Source organism: Corvus cornix, chromosome 1, assembly GCF_000738735.6.
Source record: "Corvus cornix cornix isolate S_Up_H32 chromosome 1, ASM73873v5, whole genome shotgun sequence".
NCBI lineage: Eukaryota > Metazoa > Chordata > Aves > Passeriformes > Corvidae > Corvus > Corvus cornix.
This window is the reverse complement of record NC_046332.1, coordinates 4,038,750-4,065,899: the sequence shown is the minus strand read 5'-3', so window position 1 is coordinate 4,065,899 and position 27,150 is coordinate 4,038,750. Positions and strand designations below refer to the sequence as shown.

General features: G+C 37.4%; 1 protein-coding gene across 4 annotated transcripts in view; it reads right to left on the bottom strand.

The window, feature by feature from the left end:
- LOC104689435 (ephrin type-A receptor 6) overlaps positions 1-27,150 on the bottom strand; it is a 388,920-nt gene that overhangs the window by 78,935 nt on the left and 282,835 nt on the right. For all 4 annotated transcript variants that reach the window (XM_039556175.1, XM_039556185.1, XM_039556179.1 and 1 more), the window contains 4 exons: positions 23,875-23,983; positions 19,834-19,904; positions 17,808-17,933; positions 12,405-12,590 (listed from right to left, as the gene is read on the bottom strand). In XM_039556175.1, the coding sequence (XP_039412109.1) occupies positions 12,405-12,590; positions 17,808-17,933; positions 19,834-19,904; positions 23,875-23,983 (492 nt within the window). The remainder of the gene's footprint in view (positions 1-12,404; positions 12,591-17,807; positions 17,934-19,833; positions 19,905-23,874; positions 23,984-27,150) is intronic.

The following is a 27,150-nucleotide window of genomic DNA, read 5'->3' as shown; positions in this document are numbered from 1 at the left end:
GGCTTGAGACTTGATTACATGACTTTATACTGGGGAGGTGATCATTACTGCAGGTAAAGCAAATTAATTCTTGTTAAGCCACATCAATCACCACCAGATGGACAGAACTTTGATAAGAGCTTTGGGCATTTACAGTAGTTTAGAAATTTAGTCAAATATTCACTTGTTTGCATAAACATTCATGAAATACTTGAATGAATCACACAGAATCACAGAATGTCTTAGGTTGGAAGGGACCCCTGGAGGTCATCTAGTTAACCAGATTTCTTGAGAAATACCATTCTGTCAGTGCCCATCATACGGAGACTCGTGCTTCCCACCAGCTCTGTTTTCTGCAAAAATTAACACTCATTTTTGCAGTGGGTGCCCTCACACTACTGGGGAGATCTTTTAGTACAAGATTCTAAACTGGCAAAAGGAGACAAGAATATTTAGCCACGATTCTTCAGTGCCCTCAAATACAGTTGTTATTTTGCAGTTTACAGTCATGGATTTATTGAGGAGAATACCCCAACCTCTCCCCACTCCATACACATGATGAACATTGTGCCAGCTTTACATGGAAAACACATTAGTTTACAATATTAGTTGGAAAAATGCATTGGAACTGTAGAAATATATGGCAATACTCAGAATAGCTGACAGTTCATGAAGTATCCACCACTTTCTGAGTCCTGTGATACCAGTTTGTAACTCAGTGTAAATTCTTCTGTTTCACAATAATTACAGCTAAGTGCCTGAGCTCAGAGGCAGTGGGGGAGTGCTGAATCAATTAGCCTGCCTTCCACCTTTAGCTGTTGTTCCAGGGGGACTATCATCCCACAAACTGTAGAATTTGATAGGGAAATCACTGGTATAGCATCCTAAATTGGCATAGGTTTAGCAGGATATTATCCCACTGAGCAGAAGGGCAGGAGTAGGTGGCTGGGCAAGGGAAATCCATATGCTTAGTTCAGCTCCAGAGCACAGACATTAATTAACACCCATTTATTGGCACTGCATGGTCACAGCCCGGCCAGCCAGGAGGAACAGCCACTTCTCCCAGACCACATCTCATGGCCTTGCACCAGGGACAGAACTGTGCCCTGTTCTTTGTCATTGCTGGTTTTCCTTTTTTATTGCACTTCAAAACTTTCTGCAGGTGGAATTGACCACTTCAGTTGTGTACTTCTGACCATCTAACAGCTACAAATTCCAAAGCAGCTCTTTGGCTGCTTAATTTAATAAATTGGGATGAGAAGTTCTAGAGAGGTCACAATTAACTTCTGCTATTTGTTTTTACAAGTACCATCTCTTTATTGGTAACATCCAAAGAAGACTTTAATCTATTGTTCTTTTCCCATGGATTTTGTTTGGAAAAAAAAGGAAAAATGCACAGTTGGTGTATTTAATGTAAAAGCCCCACTGATATTGGTTTCTATATAGTCAGTTCTGTTTATGCTTTCCATGCAGGGATTGTAAAACCCAGCAAAGAGAAAGTTCTCAGACACTCTGCAGATGAAGGCTTTGGGAAAGTGAGGGCTATAAAGAGCTTTTGCATTCAGATTGGCAGGAAGCAACTGGCTGCTTTCACTCCAAACTGCATTTTCATGCAGGTTGGGGTGAACATTTAGTAACAAAATAATGGAGGACAGAATGCAGAAAGAGTTTTCTTGCTTCTGCATAGGGGAATTATCCAATTTTATCACTTAATGTCTGAGAGAAGACTGACTTCTGTTATGAGCACTTTCCATTCTAAAATAAAACCTGGTTTTTATTGTTACTCGTGTTTCCTTGGGGAAGTTAGAAGAAGGGTTAGAACATTTCTTCCAAAATTTTTTGAAATATATCCATTATGGAAATTACTGAAAACCAGTCAACTTTTCTCTCACATGATTTTACTGATTTATCCTTCCTAGACCATCAGGAATGGCACATTGCTTCATAATCTTTTATGAGGGAACATATGGAAGGTTTTTATAAGGAATGGCTTTATAAAACTTTGAAATTATGATGTCAGATTACAATTTTTAGAGCACTCAAAAGGTTTGACTTGCAATGGAAAGAAAAAAAAATCAGAAGCAGGGAAGAATTTTATCCCTGATGAATTTGTTTGATCATGTTTTCAGTACATTTAGGAAACATAAACTTTTTTCAATGCTATAATCTGGAGATTTAGAATATGTTCTTAATTTATTTTAGAGCTTTTTGACACATGAAAGCAAAGCAAAGGGTGATAGAGAGGTATGCCTAAATTTTTACCCTAATAATTCATATGTCTTGGAAAAATCTAATTTTCAAGATCACTAAATAATATTTTGCAACAGACATCATAAATATTAGAGCATAAAAAGAATTGACTGAAATTACTGTGCTTAACCCCTACTGAAATCAGAGAACACTGAATGGTTGAGGTTGGAAAGGACCTCTGGAGGACACCAAGTCCAAGTGAACAACGTGAAGATTTCCATTACATTGCAAATAACACAGTGAAACTCCTGAAGGCTGAATTCTGCTCTAGGGTACCTAAACCAGTAAAATCAAACCTGCATTGTACTGTGAAGAGGAAAATTTATACTCTCATGTTCAGTTGCAGATTTTCAAAGGGATGGTCCCATTTTGTTTCCCCAGATTCCACCAGAGTAGTTGACATCATACCCATAAATAACTGTGTCACTCCTCCATGAACGTTCAAGAACTCACAGAGTCCTTTGCCTGCCTTTTCCTGGTGTCTGGATTATGTCTTTCCATGCTTTTTGGGTTTACTCTTCAGTTTGATTTTAACTCTGAATTTCCTTCAGTCTACTGGTTTGGAAATAATAAAGCATTCCTGTGATTTGGCCTCATTTCTGAGGAATAGACCATCCTAGCCCAGCTCTTGGGGAATATATTTTCCAAAGTCCTGCTTTTCTGTATCAATGCCCAATTTCTGCTCCAGATGTAAATTTACAGGGTCTGCCTGGAAACATGGAGAAGACAAACACTGGGCAGGGCAAAGCTGCTGTTCAGGTCTCCAACCCAGCTGAGTTTAACCTTGAGATCCTTGTGAAAGACAATGCTTCCCTACAAACCTGAACTCTCATTTCTTTACTGGCAGATGGGAATAAATCCAGAGGTAGGAATATTTACACAGAACAAGACAATTTTAGAAAACCTCAATTATAACAACTTTTGGCTTTACTTACGACTTCTCTGGGACAAAAAGCAAATGCTGAAAGAAGCTTACAGTTCCTAAGGAGGAACTGGTGTAAGTTACAGAATATTTGGGGAGAATATCAACATCTAATTTAATTTCCCTTGCTGCTTCTAGACAAACAGGTGATTTGGGGGGGAAAAATGAGGGAATTGCTTGAAAAGAGCTCTACAAACACTACAGGCATTTATTTTGTGATGTGTTAAATGTCAGCGCACACTGAAATTCTGGTTGCTGGGAAGATTGGTGTGACAACATTAATATGATTAAGGCTTTTAACAGCAATAACAACTTCTGTGTTGAATCATCTTTGTAGTCTTAATAGAATAGTAATTGAGAAATACTGAGCTTCTATGGGATAAAACAATGTATGCTTAAGCTGTCTATTAAATATTTTTCAGTCCTGCTAAACTGAAAATAGCTTTAGCACAATGCTAAATAAGAACCTGAAATCTTTATGTATTTGTAGGGATGTACGATATCCAGAACACTGCTACAAGCACTGTATGCTGTACATTTGGATTTCATTATCGTGCATTCATTACCGGATGGAAAAAAAATACTTTAAAATTACAGTTTTTATGACAGAAAAAACCAAAGCCTGCAATATCAGCCAAAACCTTTGTGATTAATTTTGTATACATCATTATTTCAGGGAATTATGAAGCCATTAATAATTAGCTACACAAATTCCTTTTCAGTCATCTTTTCATCACCCATTTTTTGTTATTTTGGAAGAAAAAATCCTGGGTAAAATCTAAGCATTCCTATCCATGAAATTCTTCATCCTTTAAGGTAGGAAACTCCCATGTGAAATGTTGATGGGATAAATGGGATGGTTAAGAAGTTCCAGGGGCTTTTAAATTTTCAGCTGCCCATTTTCATGGTATTTCCATAAAAAGAGAAAGATTAGGATTTTATTCTGTACTTCATGTTTAGACATTATAGTCAGTTTTAATTGAATGAGTGGAAGAGCTTTTCATGGGTGACATCTGAAGATGAATGTGTTCATGGAGCCTGCTGTACATTCTGCAGTTCTGCAGCTAAAGCTCTGATTTTCTCCTCTTTTAGCGTTGCTACGCTGTTACGGTGTGAACCAGGGGTAGGAGACAAACCTCACTTTTAGACAATAATCAGTACCACTGAAAAAGCCTCACTGTGTTCAGTTAAAAAAAACCAAAAACATTTGGGGCTGAGTGATTTGCTGTTAAAAAAAGGTAGGGTATAAATTGAGGATTCCTTTCACTATTTCCATTCATACCATTCACAATTCACACTTCAGTAATATCAATAAAATTAAGTCCACAGGTTTGATTTCCTTCCTTGTTACAAACACCAAATGACTTCCTCAAATAAAAGATGTCAGGATCAGAAGTTGAAAGATTGCTATCATTACCATAACTGTGACTTGGAATGAACTTTTTGATTAGAAGTGCATTAAGTGCTGGTTTAGATTTACCAATCCGCATGTGAGAGAAAATCCTCTTTGCCTCTGCTCAGTGAAGGTGCCCCAGCCCACATCTGATAAACCAAGACAGGTTGTGGGCAGCTCCTGTATCTCGCTGATGGGCCAAGGCACATGGACAGGAATTCTGTTTTCTTTTTTGAAAAATGCTGCCGACCAAAGGGAATTATCTGTGCTTGTTAATTATCTCCTTGGTGATACCGGTATATTCAGAGGATTTTCTCTCCAGCTCAAAGACCACTTGGTGTTCAGGAAATGCCATGTGGTAAAATATCTCTCATCTCATCTTCCTTGTGCTGGTTTTGGCAACAGTGACTCTGGCAGGATGGATGTTGGGCAGTCATTGTTTACTTAGGCCACAAAGTCACATTTTTCAATGCTTATAAAGGCATTCACTGAAAACTGGAAGTAAATTGCCAGTCTTACCTAAAACACTTGTATGCTGAAGAATGTGCTCTATTACAGCTGAGAGGAAAAAAGCAGAGAAAGGAAAGAGGGGAAACTCATTTCCAAAGCAGGTAAATTAATTATTGTCAGTCTAGAGAGATATTAACAAGTTTCTGTTGTTTCAGGAAGAAAGGAAATCAATTATGTGAATTCTAGCAACAGTACAGTGATTTGTTTCAGATTTTTACTACTATAAAAATTCTGTACTATGCTTCTCTGGATAAAATATTGAAATTAAGTCATTACTTATTTGCTTTCAAATTTTATTCAGCAGAAATTACCTTGTTAAAGTTTAGTTGAAAAATGACAATATTTATAGATGGATGTTGTCATGAATCTATTTGGGAATGTCTGACTGAATACATTTGCTTCTTAAAATTCGTTTACAGGATTGTCATTAACGTTTTGTGCTTATATTTAGAACATACTTAAACTGAATACTCTGTAACTTCACACCATCTATTACGATGTTTGAAAATCATATTCTTTTCTTTCCTGTATTGCTTCTCTCTGTGTCTCCCTTAACAGCTTTATCATCCACTCCTGATTTATAAGCACTGTTTATCTGTGAAGAAATGTAACATTTAAGAAGCACTATTTTTTGCAAACTGATTTTCCAACCAGGAGTTTGGAAAGGATCCCAAACAGTTTGCATCTAAGTGATTTATTCTTCTGGAACCTGAACTATGTATGTATTAAGAATCAGAAAGGTAATTATAGTCAGCAAAATGGTTTCTTTTCCTCACATCTAAGTCTCATGTTTCCATAAAATACAGTATCAGATATTTATATGAGAAAACTACCAATCCATATTTCAATCCTTCTTCTTGATATTAATCTGCTATTAAAGGTATCTTAAGCTTGTTACCTTGCATTAGAAATTTGGGTGTGAGCCTTTAAGCTGTAGGAAATATCACAATGCAAACTTTCGTGGCAGAAGTTTGTATGGAGAGACTAGGCAGCCAGCTGGAAGGTCTATGGGTAATAATAAATAAAAATATTAATATTTAATACCAAAACACAGTAATGGTTGCTATTGAAAAACCCCACGTATTTAAAGATGAGTAAGGCAGTTTACATTTGAAACAGTTATTTCCTGCTTGCCAGAGGAAGGTGTAGCAGGATGCTCTGCTGGGATGGGGTAAAACAACCTGAACAATGCCCTGTATATGCAGAGTTACCCCATGTCTTTTCCAATGCCCAACCACACATATATCTACTAGTGTGTTTTTGCCTCCATACAGAAGAACAAATGAATGTACACTTATCAAAATAAATCAACCAAATACAACTTGTGAATTGGGATTATTGACTGCTTTCAATACGCTCTTTAACCCCCTCACTCCTTCGGCTGTCAGCTCCAATTGCCATTGTCATTTATAATTGCTCTCATCATTGCTTTTATGGTTTTCCTGGACAGGCCACAGATCAGCCATGTTGTGCAGCAAATCTGCCAGCACAGTGCAATCTTGTCTCCCCCTGATATTCATTGATCTTCTGGTTGCAGTTGTTAAAAAGAGCCCCAACCCTTCATATATCTCCTACACACTCTAAATATCTGGCCCTTTAACTTATTGTACCATATTCTTCTCCAGTTTCATGGCAGAGGAAAAAATTGCATATTGTATTCGGGTATTTCAGATGGAAATGCAATCATCTGTGGTTAATAATGATGCTAATTATGAAACATGATGACCATGCATTCCCTTCAAAAGAAAAGGAAAAACAAATAGTCTGGCCATATCTTATCAACAGGACGTTATCTTTTTGTGGCTGTTAGTAGGAATGATTTTTGTCACCTCTTTTTCTCACGTCATCTCATGTCTAAGCATCTAAATATCTTTGAAAGTCAGGTCCTACATGTCTGAATACAGACATCTGAAGGCAAAGGATCCAGAGGAAAGTAAAATCCTGCTTCTCTGGTGTAACCTACAAAAGCAGAATTATGGAATTTAGTTATGTTAGATAGTGTACCCTGGTCAGATTAAGCTGCTGTTAACGGGGTGTTACTGCTGACTGTTTGACAATGTGCTTTTTCTTCACTGCTTATCGCCCTATGAAAGATGTAGCAGCAGAATTGACAGTCATAATGCATGGCTTGCTAACTGCAAAAAGTGAGAAGCAGGACACAGAAATGTGCCTGATTTGAACTGCAGGAAACCAAAATGGTCCCTTGATTTTTAGAACAAAATTCTCAGAATGTAATGCATGAAAGACAAATGTAAATTTTTCCAGAGGTTTAAAAGCTAATTTCTTCTAAGTATATGTCATTCAGGAGAACTGAGTATCGTGGATTCTTAACTTTTGCCAGCAACCTTCAACACATGGATGCATGGTGGTTTGCATTTGTAATCTGAAATGTCCACATGGATTCATGCATGTGTAAACACAGCTCAGGACCATTGATATTAATTACACTTCTTCCAGTACCAGTCAGGAAGGGTAACCTATTTTGCAAGAAGGCTACAGATACTTAGTGTTGTCTGTGTTATGTGCACAGCTCTAAATTTCAGCTCTGTACTTTGGATGATACTTGAATAAATTGAGCTCATAAATTTGGCTAACAATGCAGGTGGTGGCTGTGGGTTTTGTGTTAATTTGATGGCCACACCAACCCTGGATTCAGTAATGTGTTGCAATATTTATCTATGAATTAGGGTACAAAGCAAAATAAGGGGAGTGAGCCAAATTTCAATTTACAGCTCCACTTACTGAACAATTTATAACACAGCTGAGATCCTGCTGTTTTGTCTGTCATTATGTGCAGAACTACAATAATCTTTTATCAGAAAAATTCAGCTTTATGCTCAATGCTGTGTAAAGTCCACTAGCTAATATGACACACATACGATCTCACCACCACAGTGGACTGTCCATAAGCAACATTTAAACTTTGCAGAATCACATTTCCTGGGAGTAAAATTTCAAAACAAGGAAAGAATATTGTCAATATTGCCACAGAATTTCCTCAATCCTTTTCCATAGCAACCAAATATACAACATTATGTGTACAATAAACACATCTACTACAAAATATGTCATCTTCTGAAATGGATTCTGAACTTCAATTAACAAGTGGGAGAAAAAGGCAACATTAGATCATTACGATAAAGGCTCAAAGGCCTAGAGCACAATGTCTTGGCTGAAAAAAGAAAAATACATTATGTCCTGAATTTTTGAAAAATAAAAAATGGGTCAGATATTAAGAGCTTCATACTATAAATTACAGTGAAAGAGGATCATGCTGCTGCTATGCCTTTCTCATGGACAAGGTAAGGTGCACTGATTTTAGGGCTTTTGTTGCACTGAATGGGTTATATGTAGTAATTTGAAAAGAAGTTCAATGATTAAAGCTTTAAATTTCATTTGCAAGATGAGTGCCTGAAGATTTCAGAACTGAAATAGTCTTCACGATTTGAAAGCCACTAAATCAGAACAGTGAGGAGACAATAAGGGAGTTGAAAGTGTCATTCCAAACCCAGGCTCAACGTCTGAGGATGTGAGTTTACATAGAGCCAGAGGTCTAAGCACTGTCTTCATTTATCCTCCTTCTGTGAAGGGACTATTTTGAAAATAATCCTTCTGCAGAATACAAATGTACATAATGCTGTCAAAGAAAATGAATGCCTTAAAAAGATTCCTCTTGCACATGTGACAGGTACGAATCCTTCAGCAGTCAAAATCTGAAAATGAAACCAATTCCTTAGAACTGTTAGAATTTCTAACAATTGAAAGTTATTTATGGTAAAGCTTGTGGGGCAGGGGAACAAACAGATTATGAATGTAATAAAGCCCTTGCATGCATTGGTATTTTGTATTGACACAGTATTACATAGGACTGATGAGATTGTGCTGTAAACTATTGTGTAAGACACCATCAAGCTAAACTAACTAAAGATTCCAATCTGGATTTGTTCAAGCACAGTTACAATAGTCAGGGACCATTTTTCATGCCTTTTGTAGATACAGTTATGCTGTCTGATGTTTGCTGTAGGCATAGCTTTAATGTAATTTATAGACTTTTCATGGAAAGTCTTCAACATGATATAGAAATGAAGACACATCGTTCTTTTCTAGAGTCCAGCTTTCAGTGTTGCTCACATATGTTTGCACTGGAGAAAGAAGTCATTGTTCTTACACCGGCTTATGAAATAGCAGCAGCTTGGCCACAGACATAAAACTCACCTGAGCATGCCCTGACACACCCAAAAGAGCTCCCAAAATTTTCACTGTGCTAACATGGCTTGAAAGGAAACATGGATGTTTTTATAAAGTGCCCAGCATCTATGATAAATTTGCAAGGCAATCAAGCAGTCTTTCATGGCAAACCATGCAAGGAATGATGTTGTTATAACAAAACCAAACAGGAATAATGTTTCCCTTGTAAGTTCTGATTAGCAATACCAGTGGATCCAGATTCTGTGCCACGGTGTATTTGCCTTGGCCCAGCAAATTGCCCTTGAAATGAACTCCCTGCTAACAGAAAGCTTCTGCTACAGCAACTGTTCTGCCTACTGCTCTCTGTGATTAGGGATTGCAGCTAGGACAAATGAGAAATGAAGCAATAAGAAAAGGGAATTAAAACTCTGTTTCAGACCTGCTTTTGAGCAGGCTTAGTTTAGCATTTTTTTCCTCCTGTACAGTACATATTCCACAGCAATTTTGAAAACAGTATAATTTAAAAGTTAACATTTGCTTAGCTGGTAGCACCTGATAAAAGCTCTAATTTGTAGTGAACAGGCGAATTTGTTATTGCCCCAGTCAATAGCTATTGACCTGGGACAGCACTTCTGCTCATTACAACCGAATCCTTTTTCTTTTTTGTTCAATAGTCAATGACACTGTAATGAAAGGCACTGCTTACAAACTGATGCAATATGTATCAGCAACAGCTAGAAGTTAATGACTAGTGGTTGCACAGAGGAAAGCATGTGCTAAGAACAGCAGTACACATCTATTAACAAAATTTACTGCATCTGATGTGCCTTTATAGGTTAGTGGGACTGTAATGCACATCAGATAAATAGTTTCTGTTGTTATTAATCTATGTTTTAGCACAAAACACCTTTTAATCATGCTATCAACACACAAATAATTTGGCTAGGACAAAGTTTTGGCTGACTTTTACAGCATACCTTTCAGTTACATGAAATTTGGATTCTGCAATCTAGACTTAGTACTTAGGCAAGGCAACTGCTCTCCTCCAACCTGAAGTCATGTTATTCTCTAAATACCACAGATGGGGCAGTATAAATGCACGGCAACACCCTAAAGATAAACTGGGAAGAGCAGAGTGCATGTGTCCATGGCTCAGCCTGCCTTCAGGCTCCCTCACTGTAGCAGAGCAGTGCTGCACAACCCTGTCCTTCACAATTGATATAACTTGCACTTTCTATGCCTTGGGGTGAACTTTGTTCATAATTCATGTAGCCTATTTTCGTTCTATAATTATGGCTGTATAATTGTTTATTTTTTTTAATCTTGCCTGGCACCAAAATGTTTTCTTTCAAACTTCCACTACTTATTTTATATCTGAGAGATGCCTATTTTTATATGATAGCGTGACTATAACAGTAATACCCACTATTTTTATATTACCTTCAAACAAACATTACATAACATTATTAAAGTTTGTTGACTCCTTGGTGAAAAGCAGAACTGCTAATGACTTTTTGGCTTACAGTTCTCTATCATTCTTTCCTGTAGAACCCAAACAAATACCCTAATATTAGAGCATTGATTTATCTGTATGTTTCTCTTTTTTGAATGCAACAGTGATTTCTCTCTAGACTGATGATGAGACGTTACAGAGAGAAAATTTACAAACGTGGTGAAGATTAAACAATCCTGCCTTTGCCAAGGAAACCATACTGTACTCCCTATGCACCATTTAATTGAATTTAAACAATGCTTGTAAACCACAGCGCTTTGCCTTTTTCAGACATGAGACACACCCTGCAAGGTGCACCACATGGATCCGAATCAGACCTGTGATACTGATTCATAAACTCCCCTGCTGGTGAGGAATGGTGGAATTTAATTGCTGATAAATTCACTTAAGTTCCTACATATTTACATCTCCTGACAAGATCTCCAGTGCTGCTCAGCCAGTACTAACTTGTGTTCCTGTTTGTTGTCACAGAGATGTTACTGACAGGAGAACAGTGGAGAGACTAAGCTGTGTCTTTCCTGCAGTGCAAAGAGTTTTGTTACTCTAGTAACTAAAAATACCTAAATAACAATAAATTTATCCTTGCAATACTGTGTGAAGAAAGAAAAAGATCATCGTAATTTAGAACCACAGAGAGACAGATTTGAACATGGTCAGGTTGTTCCATAAGTCTACCAAAACTCCATTCCAACAACAGGAGTTCAGGAACTGACCTTTCCTCTTCGTTCTTAGTTTTTGTGTTTTCCAAACATAGCTTTTGGTGTTGTAACGAGGTGAAACCAGGAAATATTCATAACGTATTTACTGTGTTTACTGTGATGGTAAGAGGACATTGCTTTATACACACAACACTTCCCTTTAAAAGAAAAATATAAATTCTGCAAATTAGTGAACAGCACAGCTTGGTTAAGACAACGATTAATTTTGAAAAGAATACACCATGAGTTTTTAAATTCATTACTGAAAAAAACTGGCATTGAGGAAATTACATGCATGTTAGTTAGACTTCTTAGTATTTAAGTGATAACTAGATATTTCAGCCTTTCAGAAAAGTCCATAACACCACTAAACCTGACAGATTTCAGAGGCAAGGGATATCTCTTGTCAGCTGCAACAGTTATAAAGTAAAACATTTCATAGACTATTCTGGAATTTTAGTCAATCACTTGCAAGTGTACAACAGCTTACAAAGAGTTTACTTTTTATTTCTTCAAAATAGGAAATTCATCTCTTCTGGTACCAAAATCAGTAAACCTCAACCAAATAAATAACAAGATTTGTGCAAAAAGAAGAGTGTAGCTGGTAGTTTACAAGAGGATTTGACTTCATTGTCAGCTCGGTAACATTTATGATTTTCTCCAGTTGCCTATAAACAACCTCTTCATTCTATTTAATAAAAACCTGTAAAGAATTCTCCTGAATGAAGATAATTGTTATTAAATATAAAAACATTTTGAACTGAAAAAAGACAGGCTATGCATTTCCTGTTATGGCCCCAAACATTGACAGTATCAACTGTCAATGATTTGGAAGATTTCTGAGAACTGTAAGCCACACTGAATGTGGAAATAATGCTTAGTTTTGATACTAAATGATATAGAATGGGAAAGCCAGCATAAAACTATTAAGGAAAGGTACTAGTGACTTACTTTTTGTAACAACTCCTTCAAGGCGAATGATATTTGGGTGATCAAACTGTCCCATGATACTCGCCTCCCTCAGGAAATCTCTTCTTTGCCTGTCCATATAGCCACCCTTTAGAGTTTTAATTGCAACAGGGATCTCTCTTTTTCCTGGTGTCTTCAGACGTCCACTGCATACTTCTCCAAACTCCCCTTAAATAGATAAAATATCTGTTAAATAAGGCACAGTGCCAGTACACAAAAATAGTCAAGGAACCCACACATCCCGTAGAAGTGGACAGAGAAATAACGGATTGAATATTCAAATTTATGAGTGTGATCATATCCCAGAAAATCAAAATATTCAGCAGTACTTCGCAAGAAATTATCACCTTTCCTTTGTGCCACAGCAGAGATCATGGGACCTTGTACTGTGCCTGCAAAAGCCAAACCTTCAGCCCTCCCCAGTGCAGCTCATCTTGCTTTCCTTTGAGACTGAACATTGGTTTCAATATGTTTGTGATATATAACTGAGGAAGGAATGTAGTGACATGTGGATTTTTATTCCACTGATGACAAAATATCTATGTAAAGTATCTATTTAGAGCAATATTTATCCCTAGGGGTGAAATGCACGAAGACCTGTATGATAAGAAAAGCCCTGAGACTATCAGAACACCTGACTATCCTCCAGGTGCAGAAAGCATTTAAAAAGTACTTTATGCTGTTATGACCTAGAAGAGCACTTGCATGTGATTTATTTAAATGGACTTCCACACCTACTTGAAATTAATTATGTATTCCCCTGTTCAGCCAGCCAAAGGCCAACAGTCTCAGCAAACCTGGAGCTGTGTAATGAGAGGAATCTCAAAACTTGTTTCCTCTGATGTTTCCTTGTGTATGTAGGGCCTGTGAAGGATGTGTGTCTCCCTGCATTCCTCTTACACATTTACTAATTCAGTTTATATGGAAATCACAACTTTCCATTGATCTTGAAGTCATGCAGAAGTTATTTAGAGGCCCTACCAAATACATTCTTGGATGCCTGCAGGTCAGTTTTCAATGGGTCCTAATTCAGTAAATGAAAAACAATGTTCACAGAAATATTTCAAAGCATTTCTCAGTGCAGGATGCTCTCACAGCAAATCTAAATTTTCTACCCCAGTCATTTTGGAGTCAGGACTGCTAAAAACCAAAAAGCAAGTAATGAACAGATATATATTTAACTGGGGACTTAACACTTCATTGAGTGCTGTTTGAATTAGTTTTCCCTAAACTTTAAGGACAGAAGTAAACAAAAGAAAGGAACTCTATTCTGTAACAGCTCATCTTCAGATATGAAACAAATCTAGAAGAGAGGGACCTTAAAGGCACAACCTTAACTTCAGAAAATTATGACTCCCTGATATTACAGGATTAGAATGGATATTGTCATAAAACTTTTATTTTATTAGGTTCTGTTGCTTCCACTAAAACAAAGCAAAGTTTTATTAGTCAATGAGATCCAGGAAGAGTGGAGGGATGAAAAGAACAATTTCATAGCTTGTCTTTCACTTCAATGACAGAGGCATCATCAGGTAACAGGAGTAAAATTAAGAGATGCTGAACATAACCTCTGAATAAATTAGCAGCTTCCTGAACAGATAAAAAAAGTCAAGTTGTCCCAGGTCTTCTTCCTACAGTTCCCCTCACCAATTCATTTCTACCTAATTTCAAAAAATAAATTAAAGATGTGTGCAAATACAAAATATGTGAAAATACGTCATTAGAGAAATGCTCTGGGAATCTTCTGACAAAAGGGTAAATTGTGTGAGGATTTTCCCATATGATTTTGCCCCTTTCAGCTTTAGAAGGCTCTCCTTTAAAGGTTGCTTGCCTGTCTACTGCCACTGAAAAAGCAGTAGCTTATTTGGACTTGTAAAGTCCTCCCATAAAGGAAAGCCATGAAACCTGAATGTTGTGCAGGAGATATGGTCTATCAATCTTTTATTCTGTGACATATTCAGCAGGACCACAACACATCTCTAAAGCCATGACCTTATTTCATCTTGCTGGTTTTTCAAGCTTAAATGCCTAAAATGAGAAAAATTTCCAATTTATTTCTCTTGGTGAAACAGCAAGTGAAACAGCAAAAATACTAGAGCATTAATATCCAGATTTTAAAAGAAATTTCATGGTCAATAAATCTGCAGAACTGCAAAATCTTATTTGAAGACTAATTTAGAAAGCATAGGTTAAAGAATATACCATTTTGCTACTACAAGATTATACAAGTGTACTACAGCTTTAGAATTTCATAAATAATGGCATTCATCCCTCAGGGACCGTAAAAGGCTGTTACCAAGTGCTTTAAAATGAATTAAACTGAAGGAGGCACCTGAATGACTTGCAATTCCAAGATTTATTATCTGTACAACATCCAAAGCAGGGGAAGGAACACCTGTTTCTTCCACCTTTTTTGGACGCATGATTTGGAAAGTGAGAAAGAAAACTCACTCCCCTTGGATACTGGGATTGATAAACTGGTGAACATAAAGACTACCAGCAGGTTTTTTGTGACATGATGTCAAACTTTAGATCATCAGCTCCCAGAAAAGACAATTCCTACATTTAGAAACCTAAGGTATGTAATAACTTCTAATTCTGTTTTAGACTAGATGGAGACCAATGATATAATTCAAGCATTGAATTATTTACACTGAGAGTTTGACAAGATTTCATTCCAGAGTAGTTTTTCTACACTTCTGTTCAGATAAAGAATTTTCAGTGTTTTTAAAGTCAAAGAGGAATGTGTTCAACAAAAGGGGTTTTTAAAATCTGAGAATCTCATTCTCACTGCTCAAGTTTGAAGATAAACAGGATAAATGTTGACCCTGCAGCAGCTGAGGTTCATGACTGCATGTGTAATAAGTAGAAGCTAAGAGCCAGATGTCAATGAAGTCAACATTTTTCCTTGCTCCAGGGAAAAGGCTGATCACAGCTAGAGAAAAAGATTGAGTTCATTGCCTGTTCAGTTTTAATAAAATGTAAACAATCCCTGTTTTAATGACATAAACCTCATCCATCTTACTGTATATTATACAAAAAGGAGCTAATTGAGCATCTAGAAATTTAGTTTGTGCAAACCACACGTCCCTTTTCTCATTCAGCAGAGCATATGTGATACTGAAAGTGAAACAGGAGGAGTCAGTCACTTAAAAGTCTGATGTGCAGCCTGGTATTACTGCATGGGATCAGAACAAATGTCTTACAGCACAGACAGCGGCTGCTGATAGAACTGGAAGGTCACAGCACCAAATACAGCTCAACTCACTTCCCCATTTCAGTCATTACACTTGTGGGAGAACTTGCAGGAGATTTAGATCATGCAAAAAATATTGTTCTACTCTGGGAAAAACTGAAGAGTTGGTCTCCTTGAGTTTCAACATTTTAACAAAGAAAATAAGAGGATAGTTGTACATTTTAAGACAGACTTGACAAAGTACCTCTGGGAATTCATTCCTTGAAGAGGTGCTGAAGCCTTAATAGCAAGAAGAGATGGGGCAGAAAAAAGTGTCATGGGCAAGATATAATTACCAAATACTTTAAAATATAACTTGGGTACAGAGTTAGGTTTGAGTTAAGCTGAAAACAGAAACTTGCCTTGAGTGTCACAGCCATCTGAACTGCAAGTAGTGAATTATCAAGAACTTTTAGACATGACTTTTTCCATTGGAAAAATACCTGGAAACTGCTTTCAGGAGAAGATCAGTTTTAAAAATGTCATGACCAGAAATGCTAGAAATTTTTTTTTTCAAATATTTGCGATTTTCTTCTGGTTCTTGAATGGAAATTATTTTTGTTTGAAAAATTAAAGTTATAGGAATTAAAAATGAGAATTATTGGCCAAAATAAAATGTTAAAACGGGACAAATTTAGAAGTGCATATATTAATTGACTCTTAAAAGATATTAATGTTTCATTTTGGAGAAGATGTTGATTTTTGGTTTCACTGAGGTGAAAATTGTAAACATCTTTTAAAAGTAATTCTCCTGTGATAAGAAATCCATTTTATATCCAGCTGAATGTATAATACAGAATTAGAGAGAATGTGCAGAAATCTTTAGGACTGCTGTGAATTTTAGTGATATGTTATGTCCCTGAACAGCTACTGAAGAACTGTCTGGGAATTTGTACTCTCCCTGCTTCAGCCATGGTATTTAACCTGTATCTTGTACGCATGGAAGTAGGTTTAAATTTCATTGCAACCTGTTTGCAAGTCCTGTTAGGTGAATATTTTTTAAGTTGACAAATTACCCATGTAATTTTGGAAAATAAAACCCATAAAAATAAAATAGGTTAAAGCATACACTTCCATGCATACAAGGAAAAGAGAGGGAAGCTGAGAGAAGAGTTTTCATAAATGAAATAAGCTGAAAATAAGGACACAACTTTAATCTGAACTAAAACAAATAATCCTTGTCTGTTGTATTCAACTGAAATCAGCAGTTACACAGGTGTGGAATGCAGCTCAATCTGCTTTATAATCTAAGACATCAATATCTATAGCGTGTCTGAAGAGAAGGAAGAAATAGAAGAAAGCAAACTGAATGTTTTCTGCAGAGGTCAGCCCTCTGGGGGCTCTCTCAAGCTCATAATTCCAGCGGTGCCCAGCTCCAGATCCAGATGATGTGGTTTAAGCAATGGTTTAAGGTGAACTGGAGTACCAGCACTATGGACTGCAGTGTGAAACAGAATTTTCTCTTTTACTTTCAGGTTGATACTTTCTCTCTCCTTTCTGCTACCAGATGTGGTTTTATTTCTGTAAGATTATTTGCATGACATTTTCTAGTGACTAAAACACTTTTTAGCAACACTGGGGGTATTTCCATGGTTATCAGTGTAGTAACATATCATTAAATGAGGGGTCTAAACTGAAAAATTCCCTTCCTTTCTAGAGTGATTAAGATATATGAAACAAATATAAAAAAGAAGGATTACAGGGCATCACCTTTCTTACTGTCTACATTTTACCAACAGATCTTCCTCTTTTCCCTCTCTGCCAGTGACCCTTCTCCACACAGAAAAGCCTGTCCCAAACCAGCCTTCTCCTTCTTTCCCCTCACACTCCTCCAGTTGTCTATTTGAGAATAATTTTTTCTCAGTCTTCTATATTCTGAATTTATATCCCCATACAAAGAGATTCCAGCCTAATTTCACCCCCAGTGACTGAGAATACATGACAAGAACTATGGCAAATGCTGAGTGACACAGTGTTTTGAATACATCTGGGAAAAAACCCAAAACAAAATAAAAAAAACCCAAAAAACAATAAACCAGGCAAAAAAATCAATCCTACACAAAAAAAATGCTACTGAATTAATTTCCTAATGCTTATGAAAAGAAGTCTTGCCATGCCTAGAGATTTTTTTACAGTAGGTATAGTTTTACCTGCACCAATGACTCTTTCAATACGAATTCTTGAAGGATCAATCTCCTTGGCAAACTCATGGACAGCAAGAGATGGGTCTTCATACGTGTCTGGATCTATGTATGTTTTGAGTCCTGGGAAACGTACTGAAAGAAAGAGAGAAAAATAGGAATCAAGAACTCGTTGACATTCATGCACTGCAACAATAAGTGGGTTGTTTTTTTTTTTTGACTAGACAGTTGAAAGAACTGAAAATAGCATATTAAATCTTCCAGGTTTAAAATTTCAGGACCCGACAGAAGAGCTGGTCACTTGAAAAAGGGTCTGCAGAGACACCAAGTGAGGGCTCAATGATATGGGGAAAAGCAGGGCGTGAAAACTAACAGTGATTATTGCCAAAGCACTTTATATTCCCCTTGGCTGCTCCTTGGGCAATTGAGGCAATCTGTCCCTTACTTTGAAAACAGTTGTTTCTAGTTCATTCCTTTCATTTAGGAGTGGATGGCTGAACATCCTGTTTTGCCAAACAGGTCAAATCTTTGAGTTCCGTTTCTCTAAGGATGAATCCTGGAGGACTGTGCTGGTTTGTTCTCTTCTGATCAGCTGGAACAGCCAGAGAGCCAGGTGCAAGATGACAACAAAAATATCCAAATCCATTTTCAAGATAATTTCTGTCTGTTTCCTTGGAGATGGCCATGGCAGTAGTGGGTTGGTGCCAGATTGCTTTGGCAGGCTCCAGCAAGCCATCATTTCCTGGCATGGCTAATATCCCTTGTGTTCCTGAGTACAGCATGTTCAAGAACTTGTGTTGTTTCTTCTGGACTATCTGCCTGGGAATTCTTCTAGGCTGCTGCCATATCATGATTAAGTTCTGGAAAACTTTCAGTCCATTATCAGAAGCTGATGTTAATAATGCATCAATTTATCAGAATAAAAAGAGGCTTCTGCAGCTGGGTCCAGAGAATTCCTTTAAAAAGAATGAAGCATTTCTCGGCCTTCTTTCTCTTGTCACTTAATAGCTGAGTCTAAAACAGTAATTCCTCTTTATTCTTGGTTCTATGGACCACATCTATGAGTAGAGACTTGCCTCCTCCAGTGTGATGCTGAGATCACTACAAATGAATGGGAAGGCTCTGAGATGAAGCTTTGTGTCATGAAATACAGTCATCATTCACCCAGACCTGAAAGACACCAAGTGAGGCTTTTTTCAAATTTACTCACGGTCTGAGAGGCATATATCAAACTCCCCAGCAGGAGGGTTTTTTGTTGTCTTTCATTTCTGGCCATGTTTGGAAACAAATGGCAAAAACATCTTTATGGGCAAATATGCCCTTTTCCTTGACAGAAAGTGACATTGGCTTGATACAGTGGTGTCACCTGAAAAAGATTTTACTTCTGGTGACTTCGGTGTTGATCATAGTAATTCCAGAGATGGTATCAAAATGATGAAAGAATAAAATTTGATACCCTTTGTATAATACCCTTTGACTAAAAAAAAAAATTCAATTGGTGACTCTTAACAGAAAACACTAAGGCAACTAATTTAAAGTAGGTAGCTAAACTAAACTATATAAACTAATTACTGCCCATGAGAGATCACCAGGATTTTCTCTCACTGTACTCATCAGTGAGCAGGAACACGAGGGAAGACAACTCATTCCACTTCTTTTTTCTTGGGTGGCTAGAAGTGTAGATCCCTAAATTCAAAGAGAACTAGGTACAAATAAGTCATACAGTCACCAAGAGAGGAGTTTTGAGGCAGAAATTCAGTACCCAGAATAACTGAGATTTCAAAGAAATATACCTGAAAACCTGCTAAATATTATTAGCTGAATACCAAAAAACCCTTAATAACTAGAATGTATTTAGTGAAATTGTTCAAGAGAACAAGCAAACAAAAAAAAAGACCTCTGATGATGCAGACAGTAAGGAACTACTCAAATAATCACATTGAAACATCAAGGGCAAAGCTGTTCAGGAAACAGTGGACATTCTTCATTTAAAACATGATATGCATATTAGGTAGCACAGTGCTGAACTACTTACAGTGTCCATTTTGCAAATGAGCCCTTCTTTTCTCCTCAGATTTCATCTTGGCCTTTATGTACCACTGGCATCTTTCAGGAAAAACAAGTGATGTTTTAAATAAAATACTTGCCATGAATAAAACAGGTGTACATTAAATTTTATTTGCACTTTCATGAAAGCCAAAATCTTTGCATTTGGAATATATATATATATATTTACTTATGAATCTAAAGAGGGAAATATGCACGATGAACTACAAACAGATTATATACAAAGAAAAACAGATCATGGTTGAATGACTAGCATGACAAGGACTACCTGAGTTTGTTTGATGCAATACTTTATTTTCAAGTTTGACTCCTCCAAAGAATTCTGATACTTCAAAAAATTATTACTTTCCTGCATTCCTGTTTGCATACACAGGCCTGTAGTAATTAAACCTTATCCCCTTAACTTTTGTATACCGTGGGTAAAAAAACCCTCTCATTTTCTTCATAATAGAATAATAATGACTTCACCATGTTTCATGAAAAAAGAAAATATTTTTTCACATCAGGACCCCTTTTTTGTCTTTTGTTGAGTGGCTCTGTGCAGTCTGAGCTTCTGAACACTGCCTACCTGCAGGACTGATAATGCTCATTTAGAGGGTCACATGGCAGGAACAACTGTTTCAGTTAAGAAAAAACCAAAATATTTGCTCTTGGTCTTAAAGCTCTTTCTCACTCAATGAACAGCCTAAAAATTACTATTTAGAGGGAAATCTTTTGGTTTAAGAGATGGCAAAGGGCTGTAGAGGCACTGATGGCAGTGGAGAACAGCAGTGCCTGTGGACATGTGCTGTAGAGTACAGACATGCAGCTCCTAGACCAGCTTGAAAAAAAATTCCTGTCCTCTGTGTGAACATTAACAGAATTATAAAATTAAATAAAAATAACTACAGTCAGTATATCCATTCTAACAGTGGAGAGATATGAGGAAAAGGTGAACACCCACTTCACTTCAGTGGTTTGTTCAAACTGCTGAAACACAGTAGGAAAGTCACAAAACAAATTCATTCACTGCTACACAGGTAATGATGAGCAAATGAAGGGCAAAAACTCCTGAAGCTGATGTACCCTTGTGGAGAGAATACAAACCAGTGGATTCTCAGATTCTGTGGAAACCTTGAGATTGAACACCAGTTGCTGGGACTCACTAAGGATGCCAGTGCCATTTTTAGGACAACTGAACAACTGGTCTCTAGGGTGCCACCTGCCAAGATCCCTAAACAAAAGTTCTTACACTCCCAAGTGTTTACCCAAGGGAACAGTCAAAGAAACAAGACTTTAACCTCACCCAACCCTCCTAAACAGCCGTGGGCCCCCAAAGTTTGACTACAGAAACCAGTGATTAATCACCAGCAGAGGAGTCTCCACATTCTCTGCTCAGGTTGGCTACAGAACAATTGGACCTAAGACTAAATCAGACTGAACTTTACCATTCAATTTCCTGGAACTGAGCCGAGACCCCAGTCCTGTCTCTTGAAGTCTCTGTTGCTTTCATATTCCTATCTGCAATTGACAGCCATGCTTCCTGCTTGCTCCTGGTGGATAATCACTCAGCAAAGCGCCGAGGCAGGTGCTCATTTAACCCGGCCTCTCCACTCTGAATAGGCTCATCAGCAGCCCTGAGACTCGACAGCTCATCGAATTGTTAATTCTGAACAGTGAAGCAGAGCACATCTGTAGGGTACCAGTCCCATTTTTCATGCTGAAATTTGCCTCCAGTCCTAGAGCAAATTGAGTATTTATTCAAAATTTTCTTGCTCTGTCTTCTGTGGAATATGCTCTTATCACTGCATTTAAGCAGCACTTCAAAATGGATTCATATCTTACATAATTGAAACGGTCCCATTGAGGAAGGCAGTAGAAAGCTAAGAGAATCTCTGATATCCTTAACGTTAGAAAACAGGAGGAAGAAACACAGAAAAAAAAAATTTCCATTTTTTTTTTTTTTTATTCCTGAGTTTAGTGATTTTTTTCTACAGGAAGTGTTTGAGTTATGTTTCAGGATTTCACGTAAGGATTCCACACAGTAATTTTCTCTGGAAATTTGTCTAAAAAATTCCTCTCTCTTCTAAAATACCCTACTGTTTGTCACCTTCTGTAGTAATTGTAGGAATATTTACTTAGCCTCTACGATTATCTAAGGCCACAATATGTTCCAAGGTTAACTGCTGTCATAACCTTTACCAGAATGTTAGATTTAACTGGTTTTATTATTTAGCAGAGAGAGCATTAACTCATATAATGGCAGCTACTGCAGTGCCATATTTAGTTGCTGGGGTACTGCAAATAAAACCTCAGGCCTACACTGATACAACTTCACTTTCCTTTCAAATCAGAGGTAATGCTGTATCAACAAAACAAATGTGTAATTACAAATCTAAAAGTGCAGCACCCTTTATTGATAACAGTGAGGACCATTTTCACATTCAGAAGAGTGAGTGTCACATCTTTTCTCTGGGCGTAAACAGGATCCAAACCACAGCAGGAGCAGTGCAGAATCCCACCCCAGCTCTGGATTTTTTCTGTCCTTGAACCAGGTAAGAAGGAAACTCATGGACAATCCTATCCACATGGAAGCTCTTCCAGCATCTGTTTTTTGTGTCTGAGGAGGGAGAGGGGGAAAGGGTAGAGAGGGCCCAGAGCCCACACAACCCCTGCTACAGATCCTGCTGCAGGAGCTCTGAACTAATTCCTCTGCTTGAAGGCCCTTATCCATACAGAGCAACAGCCTGGGTTCAGGTTTCCTTGGTCCATGGCACTGTGGTGCCACTGATGTCTCACAGAGCACATGGGGACACAATGGGTCCTTTTAAATGTTGCTTTGCTTCCTGGTGGTGAAAGGAGGTGAAGTCTGGAAATCATCCAGGAAACACCTGAGGCTCAGGGAGAAAGGAAACAAGGCACCCTGGAAGGAGCTGGGCCTGTGGGAATCTGAGCTTCAGCCAGGACTGAGGGTCCAACCTACACGTCTTTTTTAGCATGTCCAGTTAGAATTTGTGAGTTCCCTTAAAACCTTCAGTATGCAACGCAGCACCTGCCAAAGCAAACTCAGCACCATCACTCAAAGCAAAATACTTTCTCATCTAATTTGCACAATGTCATTACTTGATCCTGATCAACACAGAAGAAAGGTGGACAAACAGCACTGCACTAAAAGAATTTCAAGAACAAGAATGACACTGGTTATTAAAAAACCCTACATTGTCCAGACTGGTAACATTCCCCTGCCAATGCAACAGCAGTGCTGCAACATAGATTTAATTGGGATACCTTCAATTTAAAAAAAAAAAAAAAAAAAGTCAAAAAGCTATAAAATAGAACCTTTAGTAAGGTATTTTCTGTTCACCAGTGATATCACAGGCAGTAGAACCGTTTTGGTGTTTCAGAGTATAGTTCTCCTTAGTTTACTTTTGTTACATAATTCCTGCATTCCATCTTAAGAGATGCAGAAATGTGCATAGAAAAAAAAATATATAAGATAAAAAAAATAGAAAAAAAAAAAATTGTCTGTGGCTTTTCCTACAAGTTGAATACAGTGGAAGTAATAAAAAGGGTCCATTCAAGTGCCTTTAGCAAGGTACAATGCCAACCCCAAGACATCAAAAATCCCATAGTTCCACCCTCTAAAGCTTTGCAATTGACAGTTATGAGATCTTGTAAAATACACTGTGGGGATCTTTTTTCTTCTTTTTTTCCTTGTAATGTCAGAGCCTTGAGGGTACAGCAGGTATATTGTATTTTTAAATTATCATTCTGTAGGCAAGAGCTCCATAAACTTATTTTTTAAATATCCGAACTATTTCCTGATTTCACATAATTTCTTATCTCCCCAAACTGTGTCTTTATGAAAAACAACACTCACAAGAGAACTGTAGAAACAGTGCTGAACAAAGAGGATATTCCACTGTGTCTAACCCTAATTTTAGCACTGAAAATGTGGTTTAATGACTTAAATATTATTCTTAAATTCTTAACTTTAGGTGAGACTATATCAGAACAGTGTTTTAATTACCTGCCAGTGATGAGGAAGAACAAAGTGAGGATGACCAGGAGAGTGAATCCACCAACAGCAGCAGTGGCAATTACAAGAATCTGTCCCTGCTCTGCAGCCATATCAGAAGCTGAAAGAGAAGCACAGAGAAAAGAGGTTGATGCTCCATCCATCACCCAGGGATTGTGCAGAATGGCTGAAATCATTTCAATGGTCAAATGTTGCCATTTGTTTGTAATGGTTTCCTTGGTGCTTAGCAAGGACATCGGACACAAACGTGTCTGCGAAGTGACAATAAGCCATGTCCCAACTAGGATGGAGGGGAGATGTTTGCAGGTTTATACAGTCAGGATTTGTCACTATCAAACACTTGCAATTTACTAAAGTTTGAATATGACAGGATTTTGGACACAAACCTGTATTTTCTTCCTTAGCTTTATTTATCTTAAACCTGCATCTAATTCAGAAGTTCTCTCCATCCCCCTGTCCCAGTGAAGTCAGCAGCAGTGCTGGGTATGTGAGAAATAATAAACTGGATTCAGGAAGAGGCAAAGCAAAAACCCACACCTAATGTGCAGCTTCACACACTCTTCAGCATGTCTGGTGTTCAGTTCTATTGTCACAAAATACACACAGTTCACCATAATATGTCTTAGGCCTCTTGTTTTTCTCTCTGCTTTTTGTAGGATGTTTGGGAGTTAAAAAAGATCACTTGAAATTATACAGTTGCTGGACACTTCCTCTTTTTGTTACTTTATTGTGCATTAATATGAAATCTTTACATTGACAGTTTACCTACTTATGGTCCAGGTGGTCCTCACTGTCCAAAGACTACACGAGCAGAAAAAGAATTAGGCTCATTTTTTTCTCTGTCTCCTGTCTTGGGACTCTGAAGTTTTATTTGTTAAACTCTGCTACACTTGAACATTTACACCACATGACATTTACCCAATTCTTACTTTCTATTTCCATGGGAAATAAAACATTGTTTTGAAAGGAGAATAAATAATTCTATCCAATTACTTCTGAAAACAGGAGTAAATGCAGAAAAGAATATAATTTTTACATCAGGGAAGCAACTTTGATTTGGTGAACTTGCAAATTGTTCAATAAGCAAAATCTTCAGCTTTTTTCAGGCACCAGGCGATTAAAGCTTAGGGAAATCACCTAGGCTGCTGTCTAGAAAGCTCAGCAAGCTATGTTCCCTCACTTTGCAGCTGATGAAGCTCAATGCAATGCACACATTGCTATCCAAAGCCTCATAAAATGCTGTTTCCAAGAAAAGCATTTGGCTTCTGAAAAATATTTGTGTGTGGCTCAAAAACTCGTGGTGTAAACTGGCTTTGTAGGAGCAGCAAAGCAAATAAAAACAATAGTAGCTTATGTCAGATTTTCAGCAAAAACACCTTGTTAAATTTCTGCCATTAGGTTTCTGTCCATATAATTTTATGGAAGCATGCAGAGGCAGTAAATTACAAGGCATTCAGTACCTGTGGTCAGACAAGTTAAATATACACATCTTCCAATAAATGATGGAGCAAATATTGACTGAACAGTTAAATGACATGTAGTGATGTTACAGGAGTGGATTCCAGCTCTGTGTTGTCTTCCACAGGCTCTGGTTTATTTGGAAAAATACAACATAACAAATATCATGCCACACAAGTAACAATGCAAATAATAATAAGCTCTCCAAAGCAAATGTTGAATACCATTTTTCAGACTATTGAGAACTGTGTTAAATGTGGCAAAGATTGTTGCAGTCAGGCATGGCTTGAATTGTACACAGAGAAGGGTTCAGAGGAGTCTTGCCCATCTCTGCAGTGGAAATGAGAGGACAAACTGCACCTCTCCTTTTAATAGGAAAAAGATTATGCAAAATTAGTGAATTCAGCAGGAGGAAAGAAAAACACAAGCTCAAAATTAACAGAAAAATTAATTTGTCAAAAGAAAAATTAACTGTGATTTTTTTCAACAGTCATTCACTGCCAAGAGAACAACCCAGCAACTTTCATGGTGCAAATGTAGGGACTGGCTCCATGGTCCAAAGAAGCACCTGCAGCTATGGAGATGAAGATGTGTCCTGATCATTTCTGCCGGATGGAGCTGCTATTTTTTGGTGTTCTAGCTAAAACAGAAACCAATCTAGTAATTTAATAACATATATTTTCTATCAGGAACCAAAGTCACATAAATGAAAGGGAGAAATTCCAGACAGATTTAAGTTCTTTCTGCCTGCAAACAGTATGATTTTTAGCTGAAAAAGTGATAATACTGTTCCTCTTTTTTGTATTTTACTGTGTTGGCAGAGGTGCCAGATTCAAATACATTAGGGTTTTGTTTTTCATGTAGTTAAATCACTACAAGGAGCTTTCAAGCCTGAAACTTCCAGATAACCTTAATTTACTTGCCAGATAAAAATGTCACATGACAGACAAGTATAATTGGAAAATGTGGATTTGTTAAAAACTGACAGAGAGGCAGGTAAGGCAAAATGATGGAAATACTTATTTTTGCTTGAATTGATCCCTCAATAAAATCATTAAAGGCACAGTGCAATGAACAACACATATATAAGCACACAAGTATGCACATACACAGATTTATCACATGCAGGTAAAAAGTTCCACAAAAAACTATTTAGCCAGTGAGAAGACAGTAATCAGGGACCCTCCATACCTAGAATTTTTACAGCATTTTGCCATTCTATATTAAATTCTATGTGTCTGTCAACCTCTCTGCTCTTTTCTCATTTCTCCAGCTTTCTCTTAAAGTAAAGTTCAAGTTGTAAATACTAAGAGCTTTAACTGTTTCTGTTGTGCATGTTCTTGAATATTTTTGTTACTTCCTGGTTTTCCTTCCTTATGTTTCCTGTGCATATTGATATGTAACCCTGTGTTTCTCCTCAGAACTTCTTGATTATGTAAGACAGAAAAACTCAGTTTAAAAAACAACTATGACAGTTTGCAAAGTCAAGCAAGTTCCTGCAACCTCATTTCATCTCTTTGTGTGTACATATGAGAGTGCTGCATTTAATCACAGAAGTACACAGCATTTTTTTCCAGAATCTCATTTGTTGGACAACATGGCCAGCATTCCTATAGCTAAAATCAATATTTTGTTGTCTCTACACTGTCTAGGGCACCTCAACTTTATGATAAACCATGAGCAGAGCTAAGGGAGCTTAGCACTTCTCTAACTGGGCTGACTGTTTAGCCTGGTACTATGTCTCATTCTCTCTACCTGTCTGCTCTGTAAGTTCATTGGGGCAGCAAACAAAAAATGAGAAGCTAAAAC